Source organism: Lissotriton helveticus, chromosome 10 (genome assembly GCF_964261635.1).
Source record: "Lissotriton helveticus chromosome 10, aLisHel1.1, whole genome shotgun sequence".
NCBI classification, from domain to species: Eukaryota; Metazoa; Chordata; class Amphibia; order Caudata; family Salamandridae; genus Lissotriton; species Lissotriton helveticus.
Genome location: NC_136071.1, coordinates 714,265,699 through 714,289,494, shown reverse-complemented (window position 1 = coordinate 714,289,494; position 23,796 = coordinate 714,265,699). Strand labels below are relative to the sequence as shown.

Genomic DNA, 23,796 nt, shown 5'->3' with positions numbered 1-23,796 from the left:
GATGATTGGTTGTAAGTCAACCTTATAGACCAGCTATCCTAGTAGCATGGATACGAGCAGTCTAAGGCTAAGACTCTAGAGGGCGTGTTAAGCCAGCTGTTTTACCATCACATTACCCCTTGAACACCCAGTGAAAGGACACCACACAAGTGTTATGAAAATAAACAGTGTATTTATTAGAATCACAACAACCCTGTACTCTTTATGAGGACAGGGTGCTAGGCACACAACAAAACTCTTACGAAAATACTTTTAAGTTAGCACGTTACACCAATGCCCGAGGGGCACGAAAAACCATATACACTAAAAGTGGAATGCGAATTACTAGCAGGTAAGTAACAGTTCTAATAGGCTTTGGAATCGCTAGGACTGGACTAGGGAATCGTTAGATTACTACTAGGAGGCCCAGGGGACTCGGGTGCAGAGTGTGCACTCTCACGCGGGATGCGGGACAAAGTCTATGGAGGCTAGTAAAGGCAAAGTTAGTGTTCACGGGCGAACCCGACCTGGTAGGAAGAAAACGACAGTGGATCCTGACCCTAGGATAGTGAGGCTATGCTGGGACACCGAAGTGCCGAAGTTACCTAGCCCAGGGGCTGCAGCTGCATAGGTCTGAAAAGACGTCGGGAATCTCGTTGCCGGACCAGGAGCCTGGAAGGAAGAAGTTGCTGGCAGGCGCCCAGTGAAGGAAAGTTCGATGGATCCAAGCCTGGATCAAGGAAGAAGAAAACCTGAAAGCAGAGGGGACCAAGTTCTTGAATCACTAGCCAGTGATTAAGTGGGCACCAGGATGGCACCGGGCGAAGTCACCGCAGTCAGGTGAGTGGGCGCTGCTGGGCTCTGCAGTCTCTCGGACCAGGAGGCGTTGTCGGCGACCAGGATGGAGGTGCGAGCTGTCCCACGAAGGATGAAGTCGTTGGCGTCGAAGTTACCCAGGATTGGGCAACAAGCCTTGGCTAATTCAAGCCCACGCGGTGGACTCAAAATGGCGTCTTGAGTGGACCAGGAGGGTCCAGGGTGCTCCTCTTCTGGGAGGGAGCAAGGGCCAGTCTGGAGCAACCAGACCAGCAGCAGAAATGTCGTCGGGCGTCGTCAGGAAGGCCACAAGCCAACGGGCTAGTAGCCAAACAACGCGGTGAGCAGCAGAAGGCAGAAGGGCCCCACGCCGATCGTGGAGATGCTGGGGGGCTGCTCTTCGGTGCTGGAGCTGCTCAGGGTGGGGGCTTCTCGGACCCCAAAGCACTCACCAGGAAATTACTCGGTGGGCTTGCTGTGCAGAAGTCGTGCAGTCTTGGCGATGGCCGGTCCCTCGAGGTCTCGTCGCACCCACGGTTCTCAGCTGTGCTGTAGAGGTGGGTAGAGGTCAGAGGTGCCAGGGAAGCCGGGTCTCGTCGAGCTGGGCAGTCGGATTCCGGAGGAAGGACGTGCAGCAGACCGCAGTGTTCTTTAGATGGTGCCTGCGGATGCAGGGTGACTACTCCTTAGCCACAAGGGAGAATCTTGAGGAAGAAATCGTGAAGTCCTTTCGTGGAAAGTGGTATCTTGATTCCAAAGATGATCTGATTTGGAAGGGGGCCAGTCTCTACCTTTATCCTGTAAAAAGGGGCTGGCACGCGACTAAGTCCTGCCCTATGGGTGGGACTAGGAGGGGGGTGGTTACACCCACTTCCTTGGCGGGCTTTTCCCCAGCACAGGGTCTGGAGTGACCCTGGAACTGGTTCCAGCCAGCCTATGCACAGTGAGCACCGGGGTGCCACGTGCAGTCACCTTCCTCTAAAGCCCTGCCTACCTACAATACACAAAACCCTGTCTGGGACGGTGCTGGCACCGCCCCTGGCAGAAAACCCTTTGTCCTTATCTCCTGCTCTGGGAGGACTCCCAGCAGCAGGAGGGCAGACTTGTGTCTCGGTGGCAGCATCCATTTTGTGGATGCTAAGGCTCTGTCTGACTTTTAACCGGGTTATAGGTTACAGGCATGTCGTGTCCCTCTAGAAGGGTGGAATGCTAACTCCGTCGCCAGAATTGGCGAGGGGTTAGTATTCCAATTCGTATGACACCTTACTCGACATGTTTTGATAAAGCGATACCAGAGTTGGCACATAACCGCGAGGATTATAATGCACTTAAGAGTATATGGTATGCGATATCATGGAAACGGCTAAGGGATAGATCCCGAAAGCCGCAGACAGGCTCAGCTCATGCCAGAGCACCATCTCACACGATTCCAAGCACTCTGCCTTCAGGATTGTTAAGGCCTGCCATAGGAGTGACTGATAGGAGATCTGTGTGTCCATTTTAGGGTTAGATATAGGTATACTATATCTAAAGCAAAGGGTGATTACACCACCTTGCCCCAGCTGTCAAGCAGCCAGTTGTGTCAGATTTGGATGGCCAGCCAGGGGTGGCATAATACATGCTGCAGCCCCTGGTAGGCCCTGGGTACACCTATGCCCTGGGTACCTAAGGTACACTGTACAGGGACTGATAAGGTGGCTCAGTATCCAATTTAGATATGCACCTAAGGTACATGGAATCCATTTTACAGAGAGAGCAGTGGGCCTGAGGTCCTGAATAGCAGGGCCTCAGGTCAACTAAGTCAGAAAACCAGCAAAACACCAGGCAAAAAGTTGGGGGCAACCATAGTCAGGGATCAACCTTCCTACAGAGACTGAAACCTGAAATTCATGCTTCTAGACTGACACTTTTTGTTAACCAGATTAACTCTCCCAAGAATAAATAATGGATTAAGATTGAATTAGAATCAGTGTTGTGGCTACCTAAACTTACTAGCTTGCAGGTTTTTAACTGGGGCAAGGCTTGCTCTACCATTGGTTAGCACAAGTTTAAGTTATTACATGTAATAGGAGCGGATTTCGGTTTGGGAATAGCCAAACAAATATTTCAAAGACTCGTTTTAATAGTAATTTAAAATCCAACTTAATGGTCAAGTCGTATTTTATTTTACTATTTTGGAAATGATAATTTTAGAAAGTTGTCATTTTCCTGGCCAAAAACAAAATACTTTCCTGACAGTGTCCAGCTGTCACCTGACCCCTAATGGCTTCCCTGTTGTGAGATGTATATTGCCCCTTAGACAGTGAATAAATGGCTCCGGGTATGGGGAGGGGGGGGGGTCTCCTCCCTTGACAGGATAGCCTGAGGGATGTGCCTAGCCCCTTCCTGAGCTTCAACGTTTCCTACCCTAACACTGGCAGATGAAGCCCACACGCAGGAGTACCTCACTTTTGTGTCTCTCCAAACCCAGTAGCAGAGGAAGTAATGACCAGAACTGGTCTTGGGGGAGGGAGAGGGAGGGGTATTGCCCTTAACCCAGATGGCTGGCACTGGACATAAGAGTGGACCTCACAGACCTCTCCAAAGAACACCCATGGACCTGTGAACAATATGAAAAAGGACTCTCCTTTTGTCTGATGAACCTGAAGGAAATTAGGTGGCTGACCTCCTGTCTGATCTACAGGTACAGAAGAAGCTTCCGGAGGGCTCTCTCGCTGCACCTGCCAAGCTGATCTGAACCTGCCCTGGACCCTACTGCTGGAATATGTTGGAGTGAGTCCTAAAACTCAAGTACTGCTCCCTAGGTCCTGGACCCTTGACTGTTCTTAGAATGCACTCCTCCTGTCTCCAAACTACAAGAAGTGGGACTTGGAAACCCTTTACCAACTTACTGTCTGGTGAACCAGTAGAGGCTAGGGTCCCGTTGAAGCCACAGCTATTGACATCAAATCAGCAGTTGTCCTCAACTTGCCAGTTTGCCATGCTGACAGAGCAGTATCCAATTGACATAGGGGCTTTCCTGGCCACGGAACTTCGCCCGCTCGGAGCTCTCATTCCTTCGTCAATGAGTGCCCCGGGACCTGCTGTTCAGCAGCTTGCCATTATTGTGCTCTGCTTAGAATTCAGCTTGATCCACCGACGACTCATTGGTTAACATTTTGTCTGAGTTAAAGTTTCGAAGATAAGCTTTCCAACAGGATAAACCTGCCCTGTATCTGAACAGCAAACCATTGTGGTCAGCCATAACTTTTGAATTTGAACCCGTCTGGTGCGACCAGATACCTGTGGTTGAAGCTTTGTGATTGTTGGCACTATTTTTTTTTTTAACTTAAGAAAATCATATTTCTTATACTACTTTATGGATATTTGCTCTATTAGTGTCATATTATTTATTAAAATGTTTACTGGTTTTAAATTGGTTTAAGATTTTTCTTTTGCTGTTTCGTCACTATTACTGTTTAAGTGCTGCATAAATACTTTACACATTGCTATACCCGTACTCTCCAATGCACAACACTATTGCAGTATACAACACTTTTCTAAATGGCACAACCCACAACTCTACTGTTCAAGACTCCACTCCAGTTTATAACAGTTGTCTACCTACACCATGCCAGTACACTCCAGAAACTGAGAGTTGGCTGAGGGCAAATCCAGGCTTTAATAAATGCCTGAAATGTAAGGCTTGCAAGCATGGATTCAACAAAAAGGAGATTCATCTGCCCCTAATGAATACACCTTGGAAAATCCCCATGTTTTTTAACTGCAAAAGTGATTATGTAGTGCACTTGTCCGATGGTATATATGGGCAGTACGATCCATAGGGCCCATGTTAGGATCCTTCCGCACCTCCGGGAAGTGGAAAATAGAGACTAGTCATACCCAGTGGCTCGCCATATTAACGATGTCCATGCAGGCAAGGTAGAGGAGCTAACATATTTTGTATCGACTCTGTTCCCAAAAAGAGACGAGGTGGTAATTGTGAAGGTAAGCTGAGGCAACTAGAGTCCTGATACATATTTGTGTTCTGACTGTAAGACACCACGAGGCCTGAACTCTGACGAAGATATATATGTCCATCTCGAATGTAAGAGAAAAAAAGTAAAGAATTTACCTATCTCCAGACCAAAATGAAATTTTAAGTAGATGAGGATAACTGTCTGTACACTATTTTGATGTTTTTAAAATTTTCTTATATTATGGATAGATATATTTTTTACATGAACAACTTAGTTTTAAGATCATGCCCTGTAAGTTTTTTTACAAAGTGATCTAGGCATATTTGCGTAGAGGATATTTGATGAATTTGATTGTAATTATTGTGCTACCAGTTAATATTGTTGGTGGATTAGTTTGTATTGTTATATTCTCAACCAGTTTGATCTAAGCACCTGCATTTTATGCCATTTTTTTAAGTGCTTTCTCAATATTGCATTTGCACTTCATACAAACAGCATGCACTAATGACAATGCACTTTCATATATTCGGAACTAGAAGAAAATTCATCTCACTCCCATAAGGTATTATATCTAGGGAGTCTGATGTTGCAACTTTAACAATGTCTTGTAGTAATGCATTTCCACTTTATACAAGTAACATGCACTGATTCTCGAGCTCTTTTTTGACTACTCTGAGATTAGAAGAAAGCAAGAATAGATAATGTGTATAGGAGAAATGAGTGGTCCATTACCGTATAGTGAGTGGCACCAGCACCTTGTATTGTTTAGGTGACCTTGAGTGGACCATTGTATGGGCTATGTAACCTAGCAATTTTGCACATGTAATCTTATGGTGAAAAAATACAAATAAGGTATGGAACGGTTGAGTTCAATTGACAGGCATTGATAAATTACCAAATGATTTAACATGCAGGTCGAGAAATCCGATACCAGCGCTTTAACATTGATGATACTCAGCACTTGCACTTTATACACCAAACGTGTGACACTTGCACTTTAATGTTATAATTTTCAAGGTCCATTTAGTAATTCCTCAATCCGGTATCCCACATATACCTCTTTGGGAATTGTTCCCGATTTTGAGTAGAACGGTTTATAGGAACAGAATTGCATAGTGGAATCGAGACCTGCTATTGTGCACACGCCAACTAATTCACTGTAAATTCATGTAAATTGATTTAAATAGAAATATACACTCTAAGGGGTCTTAAGTTGATGTGCAGAAGATAATATTCTAACATATATGGGTTTGACCTTAGGGAGTGTAGACAGTTGTTAACTTTCTAATATATGTCCGTGAGAAGTAAAAAAAAAAAACGACTCAAAAATGAACTACAAAAACCTCCAAAAAAAAGTACCAATTAACAAAAATTTCAAAAGGAAATTAATAAATTAGGTCTATGTAGTAACAATTGTTAAACCCTTATATCTGAATTTAGAAATTAAATGTGCGCATTTCGAAGTATGTTGTTTATGTCTAGGTCAGAGAATGAAGATTCTATACTATGCAGCACGGGCCTCGCCCGATCTGGGCCTCTCCAGGTACCTCTGAATGCTTGAGAGATCAACTTAGCCAGCCTCTGAGAATGGAAGGTATAAATTACTGGGCAAATCTCAAAATAGAATCTAATTTAGTAAGCTGGGAAGTGCTTAATAACCTTACAAGAGGGACATTAACAAGGTTTAAATATTATTAGTTGTTCTCTTGGTGGGCGACTCAAAGCTGGTCCCAGGAGGAGGAAAACCCGAAACTGGATCAAGCGACAAGAAAGGATAAGTGGAGGAAAGAAATATCTTTCTGGTATGAGGCCTTTTTGAAAACGGTGGCGAAATCTTTGGGGCAAAGAATATAGAGATGAAGATATCAAGAAACTCTGGTTTGACTCGTATGGCATATTAGAGGCAGTAGTAAAGCCTGCATCGCTTAAGAGGAACCACTTGTATACAGACTACAGAGTCTATTGGTCTCCACAAAAGTTATCTAAAATCGCAATTAATAGGTATAACTGTCCAAGGTTTAAGTATCCCGCAGCAGATGACTTACATATGTTTATGGAGTGTCCAATAATTAAAACTTATTGGATGGGGGTATGCAATTTTCAGGAAGAAGTGCTGGCGATACCAATGGAAGTAAGTACCAGTTTGATATTTTTTTGACTTATGAATGATTACCAGCTGAATGCACCCAGTTCTAAGTTTACGTTCTATGTGATAGTTTTGGCGAGACAAGAGAAATGCAGGCTGTGGAAATCAGAAACTCCCCCAACTTTTGCTGAATGCTTAAAGAACATAATTTACATCAGTGAATCAGACCTGGCGTGTGACCGAAGAAGTAGAGATAGGATTTGGTCTGCACTGATGGATTGGAGTGAGAAGGCAAGAGAGTACAATAATTAAGCCAAGCATGCTGTTGGTCCAGGCCTCCTTAGTAACACTCCGGGCCCCCGCAAGTTAACAGGAGAAGGAAATGGAAACAGTATTATCTTTGCGAGGAATCTCTGTTCTCTCTATCCCCACTGAGTGTTGGTATAGTTTGGTATAGAGAGACAGGGGTAATCCAAACAAGAGTATTGTCAGAATGAGGACTAAAAAAACAACAACAAAAAACTTGCTAAGTACTAATGTTTTGCAACCGCTTCTCCTTTGCGAGTATAAGGGAAAATATTTTTTAAGAGCAGGCAGTGGTCCCAAAGCAACACCTGATGGAAGAATGGGTTGCTGTGGTTGAGAACGCAATCTTTCTCAAAGAGATGGACGTATAATTTGGCCAGGCTCGGCACAAACACGCTGCCCATCGAGGTCCCCGATGTTTGTAGAAAAATAGTCTCCTCAAATTTAAAGACATTTTCGGTCATCGCTACCTGGCGCATTCCATTATAAAGCTCACCAGTGTGATGCTATCCAAGTTGCTGGCCTCGAGGAGACCCCTAACTGCTTGAAGGGTTTCTTCCTGGGGGATGCAGGTGTACAGTGACTCAACATCAAAACTGACTAGGAAGTCAGTCTCGATGTTGAACTCCACCTCAGGAAGCAACCTAAGGACATCCTTAGTGTCCTGCAGGTATGTCGGCATGGTTTTGACAAGAGGCCTCAAGAAGAAGTCTACAAAAGTAGATAAAGGTTCGAGTAACAAGCCACTGCCCGAGATTATGGGGCTGGTGATTCAACACCTGGCAGGTTCACTGAACGCCAGGGCGGATGAACTCAGCCCCAGGTGCATGATTGATCACGAATGGCGTCTTCACTCAGACATGGCGCAAGGTCTCTTTCGACAGTGGGGAGAGCCTTGGTTAGATCTGTTCGGCACCGAAGAGAACGCGCAATGTCAGCAATTCTGCTCGTTGGAATTTCCAAGACTTCACTCGTTAGGCAAAGCTTTTCGTCACGAGTGGAGTTGCGGTCTGTTGTACGCCTTTCCGCCTAAACCACTTCTAGCCAGAGTACTCAGAAGGCGCGACGGGCCCAAGTCATTCTTGTGGCTCCAGACTGGGCTCGAAGAGTTTGGTTTCCCGAGCTACTTGGTATGATCATCGATCCCCGATCCGACTGCCTCTTCGGGAGGATTTTCTGTCGGAGCAGCAGGGAACGGTCCTCCAACCGGACCTGTCCAGTCTCCACCTCTTTGCGTGGAGATGGTGCAGCGGCAGTTGATTCCTGTGGACTTGCCTCCTGAAGTCTGTGATGTCATTCTGGCAGCCAGGAGTCCCTCCACTAAGTTGGTATAGTCCTGCAGGTGGATACATTTGTGGCATGGTGCACAGCAAAGGCTGTGGATCCCCCTTCTGCCCCTCTTTCAGAAGTTCTTCTGTTCCTTCTTTCTTTGGCCCAGCAGGACTCTGCTCTGGGCACTATCAAGGGCTATCTTACTGCTATTTCAGCCTTTCACAGGCTCCCTGATCAGCCCTCTCTTTTCAAGTCCCCTGTTGTAAATAGATTTCTTAAAGGCATTACTCATCTTTTCCCTCCTATTTCTTTCGTAATGCCACAGTGGGACTTGAATCTCGTTCTGACATTTTTAATGTGCGCTCCCTTTGAGCCTCTTCACAACTGTCCTCTTCGTCTACTGACTTTGAAGACTGCTTTCATGGTTGTCAGCACCTCTGCCAGGAGAGTGAGTGAGCTCCAGGCTCTTTCTTGTAAGCCTCCTTTTCTATCTGTCCATCCGGACAAGGTTGTGCTCAGAACACCTCCATCCTTTCTGCCAAAGATTGTCACTGCCTTTCACATCGGGCCGACCATCACTTTGCCCACCTTCTTCCGCCTCCTTCTAGAGAGGAAGAGAGGCTCCACCGTCAGGCCCTGAAACGTGCGCTCTGGTTTTACTTGAATCGCACACGACAGTTCCTGGTGGATGACCAGCTCTTTGTTGGCTACGTTGGTGCCAAGAAAGGGTCGGGCCTTACACAAGCGGACTACCTCCCAATGAGTTGTCTTGTGTATTAAAGCCTTTTATTCTCTGGCTAAAAAGGAAGCTCCATTGGGGCTGCACCCCCATTCTACCAGGGCAACAGCAGCCACTACAGCATTGGGATGTGGTTTCCCTCTGCAAGACATCGGTCAGGCAGCTTCGTGGGCCTCGCTGCACACTTTTACTAAGCACTATTGCCTGGTCAACCAAGTCCGGAGAGACTTCATCTTTGGCTGTTCTGTTCTCAGAGACTTCCTGGTGTGATCTTGGTTTGCAGACCCACCACCGGGGTTGGTTTTGCTGGGGTATCTATTCTAAGGTAAGGAATCTATCACTATGTGTTTCTTTCAGATGAACAATTTACTTACCTTGGGAAACGATATATCTGTAAGAAACATTAGTAGTTATAGATTCCTTACCGCCCCACCCATCCTCCCCGTTCTGCGAACTGATGTCTAGGGTTACGGTCATCCCTTTCATGGCCATAGTTTTAAGGCACCAGTGGTCAGTATCTTGCTTGGCTCTGTGTTTCTGGTGTGGAAATTAGTGTACAGGACTGATGTCAGAGCATGAGGGCAGTGTCTAAGTAGCTGCCGCGATATCATCTCGGCCACCACGATCCCAATGACGGACGCGGAGTCGCACAATGCCAACGACTGACGCGCAGGGGTACTGCTGATGAATACTTTCCGGATCCAGTCTGACGCCTGGGGGTAATTCTAAGGTAAGTAATCTATCACTACTGTTTCTTACAGATATATCGTTACCGAAGGTAAGTAACTTACAGCCACAGCATGGCCGCCTCAGACCTGGTGAAGCTCCTCATGTCCGCAGCTGGACGGGCGATCGTGGTTCTCACCAGTGGGGGAGACGCTCAAGGAATGAATGCTGCAGTTCGTGCTGCCACTCGAATGGGGATCTATGTAGGAGCAAAGGTTTTCCTGATATATGAGTATAGTTAATAGGCGACTCTTGACCTTCCAAGTAGGTCGCTCCCCCCTGCTGCAGCTCCACCTGCGATTGTGCCCTGCATCCCTGGTCTCGTTGCTGCCCATCCCTGGGTGCTATTTTTCCCCCCCCCCCCCGTGCCCACTGCTCACTTTCCTGCCACTGCTGTCCCTGCAGCCCTGCGCCCCCCCCCCCGGCGCCCGTTCGCTTTCCCCTGCCTCCCGCCTCCCAGCTGCTCCTCCCTCCCAGCTCCCCTTTAAATGGCGGCAGCTGCGCGGTGAGAAGAGCGACCCTTGACCTTCCAGGTAGGTCGCTCCCCCTCGCTGCAGCTCCACCTGCGCTTGTGCCCTGCATCCCTGGTCTCTTTGCTGCCCATCCCTGGGTGCTATTTTTCCTCCCCCCCCCGTGCCCACTGCTCACTTTCCCGCCACTGCTGCCCCTGCGGCCCGCCCCGCGCCCATTTGCTTTCCCCTGCCTCTTGCCTCCCAGCTGCTCCTCCCTCCCAGCTCCCCTTAAAATGGCGGCGGCTGTGCGGCCGCGCAGCGGACACGCGCAGCTGTTGCGCCTAAGGCAAGCCCGTCTGCACCCGTCTGCGCCTGGACCGCGCCCAGCGCCTGGACCCCGCGAACGCCACGACACCAGACTCCACTACGACGCCAGCAGCCTCCATGCACTCAACGCCGGCCGAAACCACATCTGCTTCCAGGCCACCCCGAAACGGACCCACGGACCCTTCTCTTGCCGCACCTGCAGCTTCACCTGCGACAGAACCACCAAACCTCCAAGGACTGGACCCATCCACCTCTGCTGCATACTCCTCAACACCCGCTCCGCACGCAAGCACGCCGTCGAGCTCTGGGATCTGCTCGACACCTCCGCACCAGACGTGGCCTTCCTGACCGAGACCTGGTGGAACGACTCCTCGGCGCCAGACATCGCCATAGCCATCCTTTACGGCTACAAGATCACCCGCAGGGATCGCGCCAACGGAATCGGAGGAGGAATAGCCATCGTCCACACGTCCACCCTCAAGGTCGCCACCCACGCAGACGACACCCTCAACACCGCCGAACACCTGCACTTCCGGATCCACACCGACCCCAACACCACCCTCAGAGGAACACTCATCTCCAGACCCCCCGGACCCCGGGCTTAGTTCAGCGGCTCCATAGTCAGCACCGACGCGCTCGCCTCCACGGACTACATCCTCCCCGGGGACCTGAACTTCCACCTCGAGAACAACGACGAGGCCAACTCCGCCACCCTGATCGACAACCTCGCCATCCTTGGCCTCAAACAACTCGTCACCACACCCACTCATGCCGCCGGCCACACGCTAGATGCAGTCTTCTCCACAGGCACCCATGTCGCCTTCGACCACACCACCGAACTCCACTGGACCGACCACCACTGCATTCATTTCACCTTCAAGAAACCAACCACGCACCACCGCACCCAACAGCTGCCTCGCTGCTGCTGGAGCAAAGTTACCGAAGACCGGCTGATCACCACCCTCGCCCAGAACCCACCCACCAACCCAGACGCCGCAGCCCTCAACCTCAGACAGTGGATTGACAACTGCGCCAACACCCTCGCCCCGCTCAAGAAACCCTCCAACAGCCACGCCAGCAAGAGAGCCACCTGGTTCACCGATGAGCACCAGACCTCCAAACGCGCATGCCGGAAACTGGAGAAAAAATTGCTCCATGAACGCACACCGGACAACCACGCAGCCCACAAGGACGCCACCCGGAGACACCACCACCTCATCAGATTAGCCAAGAGATCCTCCTTCAAAGACCGCTTGGACAACAACGCACACGACCGCAAAGAACTCTTCAGCATCGTAAAGGAACTCTCCAACGCCAACGACATCCCGCCCTCACAAGAACTGTGCGACTCACTAGCCACCTCCTTCCATCGCAAGATCGCTGACATCCATGACAGCTTCAACACCACAACCGCCCCGACTACGCCAGACTCCACCTCCCCTGTAAACACCACCAGTGCCATCCGCCTGACCTCCTGGTCCAACGTCAACGACGACGAGACACGCAAGGTCATGAAATCCATCCACTCAGGATCTCCGTCAGACCCGTGCCTACACCACGTATTCAACAAAGCAGATGCCGCCATCGCACCCCAACTACGGAAGGTCATCAACATCTCCTTCGAAACAGCGACATTCCCGAAAAGCTGGAACCACGCCGAAATCAACACCCTCCTCAACAAGCCCAAGGCGGACCCCAAGGACATCAAGAACTTCTGGCCCATCTCCCTGCTCCCGTTCCCGGTAAAGATCATCGAGAAAATAGGCAACAGGCAATTGGCCCGTCACCTGGAAGACAACATCATCTTGGGCCCATCCCAGTCCACATTCAGACGAAACCACAGCACCGAGACAGCCCTCATCGCCGCCACAGACGACATCAGGCGCCAACTAGACCGGCGAAACATCAGCCCTCATCCTCCTAGACCTGTCGGCCGCCTTCGACACGGTCTGCCATCGCACTCTAAAGACACGCCTTCGAGAAGCCGGAATCCAAGAGAAGGCCCTTGACTGGACCATGTCCTTCCTTTCCGGCAGAACCCGACATCATCTGCGGCGTCCCCAAGGGCTCATCCCTCAGTCCGACGCTGTTCAACATCTACATGGCACCCCTCGCACAAGTGGCCCGCCATCACGACCTCAACCTCATCTCCTATGCCGACGAGACCCAGCGCATCCTTTCCCTCATCAAGGACCCACACACTGCCAAAACCAACCTCCACGAGGGAATGAAGGCCGTCGCCGACTGGATGAGGAGCAACCGTCTGAAGCTGAACTCGGACAAGACGGAGGTACTCATCCTCGGACCCACCCCCTCAGCTTGGGGACGACTCCTGGTGGCCGACCACACTGGGAACAGCACCAACACCCACCGACCATGCACACAACCTAGGATTCATCGTCGACTCCTCCCTCTCTATGGCTAAGCAGGTCAACGCCGTCTCCTCCTCCTGCTACAACACCCTCCGCAAGCTCTGCAGGATCTACACGTGGATCCCGACCGAAACAAGAAGAACGGTGACACAGGCCCTCGTCAGCAGCAGACTGGACTATGGCAACTCACCCTACGCTGGAATCCCAGCCAAACACCTACGACGACTACAACGCATCCAAAACGCCTCCGCCCGACTGATCGTCAACGTCCCCCGCCGCAGCCACATCACCCCCCACCTGAGAGACCTACACTGGCTCCCTGTCGACAAGATGATCATCTTCAAGCTCCTCACCCACACACACAAAGCACTCCACAACGCCGGACCAGCCTACCTTAACAGCAGACTCCGCTTCTACACCCCCACCCGCCAGCTCCGCTCCGCGAGCCTCGCCCTCTCCGCTGTCCCCCGCATCCAACGAACGACCTCCGGCGGCAGATCCTTCTCCTACCTCGCCGCCAAGACCTGGAACACCCTCCCTACCCACATACGGCAGACCCAAGACCTACTCGCCTTCAGAAGACTCCTCAAGACCTGGCTCTTCGAGCAGTAGCAGCACACCCCTCAGGACCTTGAGACCCTCACGGGTAAGTAGCGCGCTCTACAAGTACTCTGATTGATTGATTTATTGATTACAGTGGAGATCTTTGAACATTTTTTTTTTGCTGGTGAATTCTGGTTGACGTAGTGTTTTCCTCATATGACCACACCATGACTGAGCTAGAGTGCCCTTGTACACTAGGGGCCGCTAATGGAGGGCTGATAAAACCAGAGAAACCGCAGTCAAACACAAAAACAGATGTTTCAACTCCAAGGGAAATTGGAAATACAAAGCAGATTGGCGGTCTTGTGTGAAATCGCCAAGTCTCTAAACACTTAAAGCTCATCATTAGAATAGTAAGTCCTAGGTGGATTGCTTGTCTTACTGCCAAAAGATGCAGGGGTCCTGGTGTCCGGCGAGGCTTGGGGTGTACAGGTGCAGATGGACTTGCTCTTAGCACAGGCAGTGTGCCTGCTACGCACGTCTGCTCCAGACTCATGATTAAATATGAAACACCAGCTTTTGGGCTTGTGGATAGGTGCTCCAAAGTAGGTTCCAAACATACATGTAAGCGTCTAAACAATGACCTCTCAAGACTGAAAATAGGTTTGAAGTTTGGAAATAATAGTTTGAAAAGCCAAAGGTTGAAAAGAAAGTGTTAAACTTATATATTTTTATAATAAATGATGGTGTTAGAGGGTAATCCACGTTATAAGATATCCAACCCCTACATCAGCCTCCCCAACTCTAAGCATAACTCAGTTGCCTCATGATTTATTTATTTTATTTGTTTATTTGTGAGTTTGTATAGCGCTTGAATCACTCTGACAGGAGTATCTCTGCGCTTTTTTGACCAGAAATCAGCAACGTATTAATAATAATGCGGGGATGAACTAGACTTCATTTTTAAAAAGAACGGTTTTTAAAAGTTTACGGAAAGTCAGGTATTCTTTACATTGTCTTAAGGCCAGAGGTAACTTGTTCCACAGCTTAGGGCCAGTAGTAGACAAGGCTCTACCTCCGTGTCTTACTTTTTTTATGTGAGGGACCACAAGAAGGAGATTGTTGCTAGATCTAAGAGATCGTACTGGAACGTAAGGAATGAATTTCCGTTCTAGATAGATTGGTCCCTGTGTATTCAGACACTTGTGGATCAGGCAGCATATTTTAAATTTGACCCTCTGTCGGATTGGAAGCCAATGTAGGCGATTCAGCAGAGGTTTGGAAGCGGTTCTCGGAGGGGCATTCAGAAACAGGCGAGCCGCCGTGTTCTGGATCACCTGCAGTTTATCCAGCACTCCTTCATTGGCTGATAGTAACAAACCGTTACAATAATCAATCCGGCTGAGGATCAACGCTTGAACAAGCGTTTTCCTTACTGAGTCAGGTAGAAGTGGAAAGACCTTACGGAGGAGTCCAATGGTGTGGAAGCAGATCCCCGATATGTAGCTGGTATGCTGTTTAAATGACAGGTCGTGATCAAACCTGACTCCCAGATTCTTCACAACCTGTTTGGGTTCAGGGACTGCTCCAAGCTCTAATGGCCACCATTCAGGGGTCCAGAGTATTTTAGCCCCTCCAAATAGCATGATCTCTGTTTTGGTGACATTGCATAGGAGATAGTTGGTAGCCATCCATTTTGCCACTTCTTTCATGCCTGTCGAAAAAGAGTTCCTGACCTCCGTGGTGAGAGTTTTAAAGGGGAAGAGGAGCTGTGTATCATCTGCGTATGATATGGGGATAAAGCCATATCTACGCAGAACTCCTGCCAGGGGTGCCACGTAGATATTAAAAAGAGTAGGGCTCAGACATAAGCCCTGTGGCACCCCTTTAGAAATCTCTATTTCCACCGAGCGATATGCACCCATGGTGACTCTCTGGGTGCGGTCAGTCAGGAAACTCTTTAGCCAGTCAAGAGCTTTGTTCTGAATGCCAGCGTTCGACAACCGTTGCGTCAGGATGGTATGAGACACGGTGTCGAACGCTGCTGATAGGTCTAATAGAACCAAGATGACTGAGAGGCCCTTGTCCTGGTAGGCATGGAGATCATCAGTAACAGACAAAAGAGTGGATTCTGTACTGTATTTGGGGCGGAATCCCGATTGGGATTCATCCAAGGCCTTTACCAGTTCCACATGTGCAGATAAATGGTGGTTAACATGCTTTTCTATGTTTTTTCCCACAAAAGGTAACAGGGAGATGGGCCTAAGATTCGTCAGGTCAGACCACGATATGGCGGTGTTCTTCCTTATGATTCCTTATGATTGATTGGTTGATTGTGTTATTGATTGCTTAAAGACAGTTATACAGAGCCATGTTAGGCATAAGATGGAAGTGCCCTAATGCTATCCTAATCTCATACCCCACACATTTCCATCATTCTAGCATTAAGCTTACTAAACCTCACCATAACCCAAATGTTAAACCAAGCCTTATACCTAAACCCAACACTCATCATTATAAATCTTATAATACTGCTAACACTTTCCCCGAACCCTCATCCCAGCCTAAATGACACCCTAGCCTTACTTTTTCAATATCTTAACATAAACAAATTTTAAATCTGGTTTTCTTTATTTAAACTATTTTTAAACTCTTACTGTATCAACCATTAACCTTTTTGGGTTAAAACTGTTGCTTTTCCCAACATTATTTTCAAAATGTTGACCTTTATTATTCTATATTTCAAATGTTTCACCTTACGCCATAATGTTTGTATGTCAATCTTCAATTGTATGACCTACATAGCTGTGGAGCAGGAAGCACGAGAACAGACTTCATATATCTATCCCACCCCCATTAAAAGTTGTAGAAAGATCTAGCATGTAAATGTGACATCCACGCAGGCTCCTGGGGGCTTGTAAGAGGAATCTTAAGGTGCCAATGGGAACTTTCTCCTATCTTTTTTGGTATGTAACCACAATGAACCTTCCTTTAAAATGTAGGCTTGATATTTGTTTCATTCGTTTTAATAATCATCTGATTTCCTTTGTATTGTGTGCCAAGAGTTTGAATTGTGCCTGGGCCACAACACCAGATAATGGGTTTGAAATGAGTAGATCCATCACATAGAACTGAGCCACTTTGCTTTAAATGTGTCAGTTAGTGAGCTTGTGGAGATCTTGAATAAAGAGGTAGTAAGAACAGCCCCGTGGTTTAGACGGCTTCAAATTTGGATTTTACATATACTCATCTTCAGCTCCCAGCTGGATGGCTGCCAAGTCCCTTGAATGAATTTGTAAGTGTTTTTCGACTCTTCCATAGTAAGCTATGACCAACCATGTTAAATGAATCCCAGAATTCAATGCAGTAACTACAAGCATGACTTGTATTTGTTAACTACCTTGGCCAAGTATCAGAACCAACAACACTGGTGCCTTAAACCCAGACATGGGCAAACCCAATGCACCTTCTTTTGGGTTAGATGGCAGTCTCCATCACACCATTTTCTAATCTACTAATCTCCTTAGTTGTGCTTTTCACACGGGCACATAAATTCAGTTCCACTCCTTCATGCGAGTAATTGGATGTCACAACCAACTAAAACTGAATGGAAACAGAACAAGTCCTCTATCCCTTCCATTTGTCTCCACTATGGGCCCAGAGTTTTTGCCTATTGTATTCAGAACTTTCCACTGACCCTAGCTTAACACTGCATCTAAATCTTCCTTTGTTTAAAGATTGTTGCAGTTCTTTATCTTTTTAAAAGGGCCTCCATTATCAATCTATATGTCCCATCAAAACTGTTACAGAACTACAGCATATCTTGTGAAATAAGGAAGAGCCTAAAAAGCAGTTCCTCGTTCTAAAACACACACCACCAAGAAGTGTTTAGGTGTAAGTGTACTTTCACACACACACAAAATACAAATACATGCTTTTCCTACACAATGTTTCTCTTGTGTGTAATCTACCGAAATATAACGAGTCTCAAGTTTGCATTTCTTGATTTTTTTCAGATACTGGAAGACCTGGATGAGCAGATCTATATGGTCACCTTACAAGAGGAAGCTCTCAAGAGGAGGGTAAACGGTGCGTAAGCAGTGAATGTATGCTCTTTGGTGCATGGCTAACGATCAGAAACAATGTAATGATTTGCTTCTCTCTAAAACGGTTACATGTTTGCACATGTTTAAAAAAATTATTTTGGAATATTAGAAAGTTCAGAGGCGAGAACCACGGCTAAAAAAATCAGTTTATCGGCACCTTTCATTTTAGAATTGTGTTATCCCAAGAGAGAATTTATAGAATGGAAACATATATTTTAAACCTTTGTATTTATGTACGCAAGGGTGTTTGATTTGAATGTTTCTTTACTGTGTTCTTGGATTCTCCAGGTCTACTTTTTTGCCTCCTAATATTTTCTCCTGTAGGATGGTAGAGCATCCTGAAGATCATAGAACGATATTGTATTGATTCTTCTTGTCTTCAGCCTAGCATTATATGATGCATGTAAAAGATTACAAGACCTGTAATATGCGCCTGTGGCTAGCGAGCTATAGCATTGCAAATGCAGACATATAGTTAGTTGAGGAAGTATGTTTTTTTGTTTTTATTTAAAATAATGTCTTAGTTAATGTGCATAGATATTGAACCATAATTTTTCAATGTTTCATTATCTGCTGCCATCTGCTCTTTCCAGTGTTTAGTAGTGTGACATAATGGTTCTGTGTCTATGGGGGACGTTCTCAGACCCTGTAAGTGGTCTTGAATGCAGAGGAGGTTTTCAAGGAGCACAGATGTGTGTGCACACATAGAAGCATGAAAGGACCGATGGGGCAACTTTTTGCTTATTATGTTTGATCTTAAGTTTCAGTACTACCTTGCTTTTTATCTGCGCCAGCTTGCTTTGCCAACTGTTCTGTGTAGGTTCTTTGCCTGAGTCCACCATCTCTGTTATATGGAAATTCCATTTATTTCTCAGCCTTTTAGGTTGAGTCTAGCAGACTTTATGGTGGTGTTACTTTGATGCTTTAAGGTCAATTCCTAGGCTCCTCCTCCCATTTTCTATTTTACTAAAAGCTGTGTATTTGATTGTAAGATCCTCATTGTCCTTTAGACCATGGCTCCACGTTTTCTGCCCAGTTAACTGACCTATCAAACTCCGGGTCTTGATGCCCCAGGTACCAGAATTGTCACTTTTATTGAGAGCCATGGCGTCAATCAAGATTTTGTTGGCCTAGAGTGTGGCCCTCATTGAGTAGTGTTGTAATCCAGGTGCTGCACCTACTGCTAGAAACTGCATGCGAAAATTATTCCACACCATCGCAAGCATGTACACCACTTGCAGTGGCAATCAATGTAGAACAAATTGCCTTAAACACTTAGTGCATGCAATAAATTCCCTTTGCACTATATAAATAGAAATAGTGATATTTAACATGCAAATTATGGCACTTGTGGAATATACAAACCAATCCCAATACTGCACTTTATCTGAAAGCCAGTAAAAAATAACGCCAAGAATCATCATTGCCATATAGTAGGTGGCAAATCTTCAATACAGATTTGCAAATTAATAAAGATGTGTTAGAAATGGGGGGTCTCTAGTTGGCAATGGCTGGCGCCAATGTCCAAATAGGGACCCTTCTTCCTAAGTCAGGGCAAGTGGGCTACCCCCTTTGACAACCCCTGCTCAACCCTGGGGTAACGTAGCACGAGTAGTTAGGCCTATCTCAGAGGCAGTGTGTGAAGCATTTATGACCATTTAAAATAAGGCAGTAACTACACCACAAAAGGACACAACTCAAGTAGGTATAGAAAAATTATATCTTTATCTAAGCTTTAACTCAAGACTCTCAGAGCTTCAACAAAGTACAATGCACGTAAATCAGTAGGGACTTCAAAAAGGCAACGTATTCAGCAGAACGTGACACTGACTGAGTTCAAGGCCGGGGCCTACGCAAACCGTAGCGCACCAGAAACTTGCTGTTGGAAAGGGACACAGCACGCCGCCTCTCAATGAAGCGGAGGCGGTGACAGGCAGACTCCCAGTGACCACAAGTCTTGACTGCGGAGGTCTGCAGCGTGCACCTACAATGTTTCGGGCACTCGGAGACAGGCGGGCTCTCAGCGGCAGCAGCACGCGACTGTGGCAGCCCGGGCTGGTGGTGGCGATGACTCTCGTCTTGCAGCTCCGAGGTGGGCTCTCAGCGGCAGCAGCTCTCTCTTAGGTGCGGCGGCCCATGTGACAATAGCGATATTCCTCGACAAGGGTGAACAAGATGCGGGCACACAGCAGCGGTAGATCTCCCTTAGCTGCGGCAGTCCACAGGACAAATCACAAGGATGCACAGTTGGCAAAAGTGTGGCGCTCAGTGGCAGCAGCTCTCTTAGCTGCGGAGGCCCACAGGATGATTCATGATGATGCAAAGTTGTCCAAAGTGCGGGCACTCAGCTGCAGCAGCTCTCTTAGCTGCGGTGGCCCACAGGACGAATCACGATGATGCAAAATTGGCAAAGGTGCGGGCGGCAGCAGCTCTTAGCTGCGGCGGCCCACAGGACGATTCACAATGATGCAAAATTGGCAAAAGTGCAGGCACTCAGCGGCAGCAGCTCTCTTAGCTGCGGCGGCCCACAGGACAATTCATGATGATGAAAAGTTGGCCAAAGTGCGAGCACTCAGTGGCAGCAGCTCTCTCTTACCTGCGGCGGCCCACAGGACGAAGCAAAATGATGCAAAGTTGGCCAAAGTGCGTGCACTCAGCGACAACAGCTCTCTTAGCTGCGGCGGCCCACAGGACGTTTCACGATGATGCAAAATTGGCAAAGGTGTGGGCACTCAGCGGCGGCAGCTCTCTTAGCTGCGGCGGCCCACAGGACAAAGGATGATCTTGACGAGGCTGGCACACTCAGCGATTAGAGGTCTCTCTTCGCTGCAGCGGCCCACACAGGTTCAGCAAAAGTTTAAAAGGTTCAAATTTAGGCGGGCTCCCAGCGGCGGCAGCTCTCTCTTAGCTGCAGCGGCCCACACAGATTCAGAGAAGGTTCCTAGTCCGCGGTCCTCACAGTAGAACTAAAGGCTCCGGATTACTCGACGGAGGCCTCACCTGCAAGCAGAATTCCTTGGAACAGGAATTCCGACGGCTGAGGGGGTGAAGTCTAATGTCCCTGAGACTTCTGCAGGAGGCGCTCTCGATTCAGGCCCTCGGGTAGTTTCTTCGGCAAGCTTGGTGAAAGTTTCAAAGTCGTTTCCTCTGTTCACTCGGACAGAGTTTTGTCTTGACATCCAGAAGGAACACACTTGGACAAAGTTCCAGTGCAGCGTTTTATACCTAAAAAGTCTTTGTTGTTTAAAGTCACAAAACACTTACTCCAGTCAGAACCAGTTCGGTGGAGTCGGGGAGCACTTGGTTTACGAGGCAGCATCCTGCCCTTTCAGAATGAGGGGGTCTGCTATCAGACGCCTAGTGGGAGGTGGAGCCATCATTCACCTTGCCCGGCACGGCCTTGCGCAGATCAAAGAGTCACCCCTCCCCATGCTCTGAATACCGATCTCTCTCCAGCCAGGTCTGACCCAGCTTGCCCTGCTGCTCCAAAACCCAACGGCCAATACACATACTAGCGAAGCCTACAGGAAAGCTTAGGCACAAAAATACCGCGTTTCTAGAAGAGGCATTTTTGAACATGAGATATATAAATAGTCATTACTAAAAGGTGTCTCTCAATGTCCTGAGCATAAACATATCAAACTCGAAGTTCCTATCAGGTTCCTGGGGTCAGATAGGAGTATAGAAGGTAATCCTCAACCTGCCCATTCTGGCCTATGAGAACAGATAGCTTCACAATAGTAACTGTGAAATGGAGGGTAACTCGCTATTAGAACATGCTACACAGACTTAGGTATTATGGTTATCCTAATTCATACAATCATCTTTATACAGGGTGCATTCGCGCTGTGGCACTGATTAGCAGTGGCACAGCGCCCAGGGCAATTTAAATCCAGCCAAAATGAAAGATAGGAAGAGGAAAGGGGAAGGGAGACCCACGCCAATGATGCCAGGTCTAACAAGATGCTTATAAACAACCATTACAGAGCACATGAATACAGAAATGTGGTCACTCGGAGGTCATAAATGTTAAAGATAACATCTTGCAACTGTCAACAATACCTATCACATACGTTCAAATCAGCTACAACACAAGTGCTTCAAATCAGCAACAACACAAGTGTAGCAGTTTGGATAGCTACAAAAAGCTGTATTCACTGGACTATTATGCACAACAAAATTAGGCAGCACTACTACTGAGACACTTCATGCTGCTGCACCAGATACGCATTCTACGGCAGTATGCAATGCAGCAGCTTACACAGAACCAGATAGTGTTGTGCCATCAAAGGGCATAAAGTCGCAAGAGGGGGACCCAGAATGGGGATTATAGTTGCATCCACTCAACCGGATATGAGAAGGGGTTCTTATTTACAGGTTTGGCAAGGACTTAATCTGACACTTACTTGACACTCTGGTTAGATGGTGGAGCCCAACAAAGCCATCAACAAGATGGCTCAATCACACGAGAACTTGATTATGAATTATTTCTGAATACTTGACTCAGTGTTGAGACCTATCATACATGAAAGAACATGTTCAACACTGTAATGCTTATACCACAATTTTTTCCAAATGAAACGAAAATCTTTCAGTCTGTTATATAGGGTAAACAAAAGTAACTAAACATTATTACATATTGACAAATGCCCATTATAAAGCATGCTGCATCAAACAAACCCTCAGGGCATCGTGTATATTGGATGATTATCACACACATGATGGAACTTGAGGTAAAGGTGCCAATGGGTGTGGCTCTATTTTGAAGTACTGTGAAGATACGGATCCCGAACTATCAATGGTTGGCAACTCTTTGATGTGTAACATTTACCAGGTAATCCTTTCCATAGCTGTGCCATAAGTACTTCCTTCTGTCTGTGATGGCATAGTTACGACTGCTGGTTTAGAAGTCCTGGGTGGTTGGAACTTGCTGATTCTTGTGGCCTTTTGTGCTATAGTAGGGATGGTCTTGCTACTTCTCACAGCATTAAGTGGCATAGTGGCATGTTACTAACTGCTACTTCATGCAGGATATTTCGATGGACCTGGACAAGAATAGGGAGTCTTCAGGCTGGTGATTGGAGGCGTTTTTTAATTGCAGAGGCTATTGGAGATTGACCTCTAAGCCGGGAGATTCACATGGGGGTCTTCCCTCATCTTACTTTTCTTGTTTTAGTTAATCTGTGGTGAGAAAATATGGTAGCGAATATAGCATCTTCTTGTAATTTCAAACACTCTCATAGGCCACTTATTATTTATTTTTTTAATAAGTCATTCAGCATGTGTTGGTTGGACATAGCCAATCAATCATTAATCAATCAGACATTTATGTAGTGCGGCACATCACACGTGAGGGTCTCGAGGCCCTGTAATAAACTGAATCTTGGCGATTTCTGTAAGATAATAAATCTGCTTCTTGCATTGCATGTGGTGTTGTCAAACCGTTTTGCTGTGGCCTAGAGAAGGTCCCACAGTTCCCCTTTGTTTCCTTCATTCATGTAGTGCAACTCCTATATACCTCTGCTAGGCCTATCTGCCATCTCCCAATCACCCACTTCCTCTAAGAGTTTGTGATGCACCATGGGGATGCACATCAAGGTGGAGCTACCCCCAGAGCAGTGTGTTTTGTGGGCACGTGTTGCTGCATATGCAATATTTCACCCCACAGAAACTCTGCCTGTGCTCCATGTAAGGACATGCTTGCAGATGTTATTATACTTGTGATTTCGGCATGGATCTTCAGCACCCCTGGTTTTACAGCATCTGATAGGTAAATACCTCACTTTTGGTGTCTTTGTTGTTGTAGCTTGATAAGTCATGCAATTATTGTCCATTTGCTAATACTGGCTTTCATTTCACGATATTTGTGAATGCTTTTGACCATAGGTCTGAACATTGTTGTTTACGTGCTGAGCCAGTGGGATATTGCATTGCAGCACTTTAAGAAGGACTTTTGGATGATATTGCTGGCTTTATGGCGTAAAGACATTGTACATTGTATATTAGTGCATAAGGGCTTTGAATCCAGAACAAAATTGTTGGGTACAATAGTAGGAAAGCAATTTTCTAGTTATTATTTAACAGACATATACAACCAGTGCCCATTTAGTGAT

General features: G+C 47.2%; 1 protein-coding gene across 2 annotated transcripts in view; it reads left to right on the top strand.

The window, feature by feature from the left end:
• The window catches only part of LMBR1 (limb development membrane protein 1), an 824,544-nt gene that overhangs the window by 587,827 nt on the left and 212,921 nt on the right, over positions 1 to 23,796 (top strand). For both annotated transcript variants that reach the window (XM_078663261.1, XM_078663260.1), the window contains exon 9: positions 17,594 to 17,666. In XM_078663261.1, the coding sequence (XP_078519387.1) occupies positions 17,594 to 17,666 (73 nt within the window). The remainder of the gene's footprint in view (positions 1 to 17,593; positions 17,667 to 23,796) is intronic.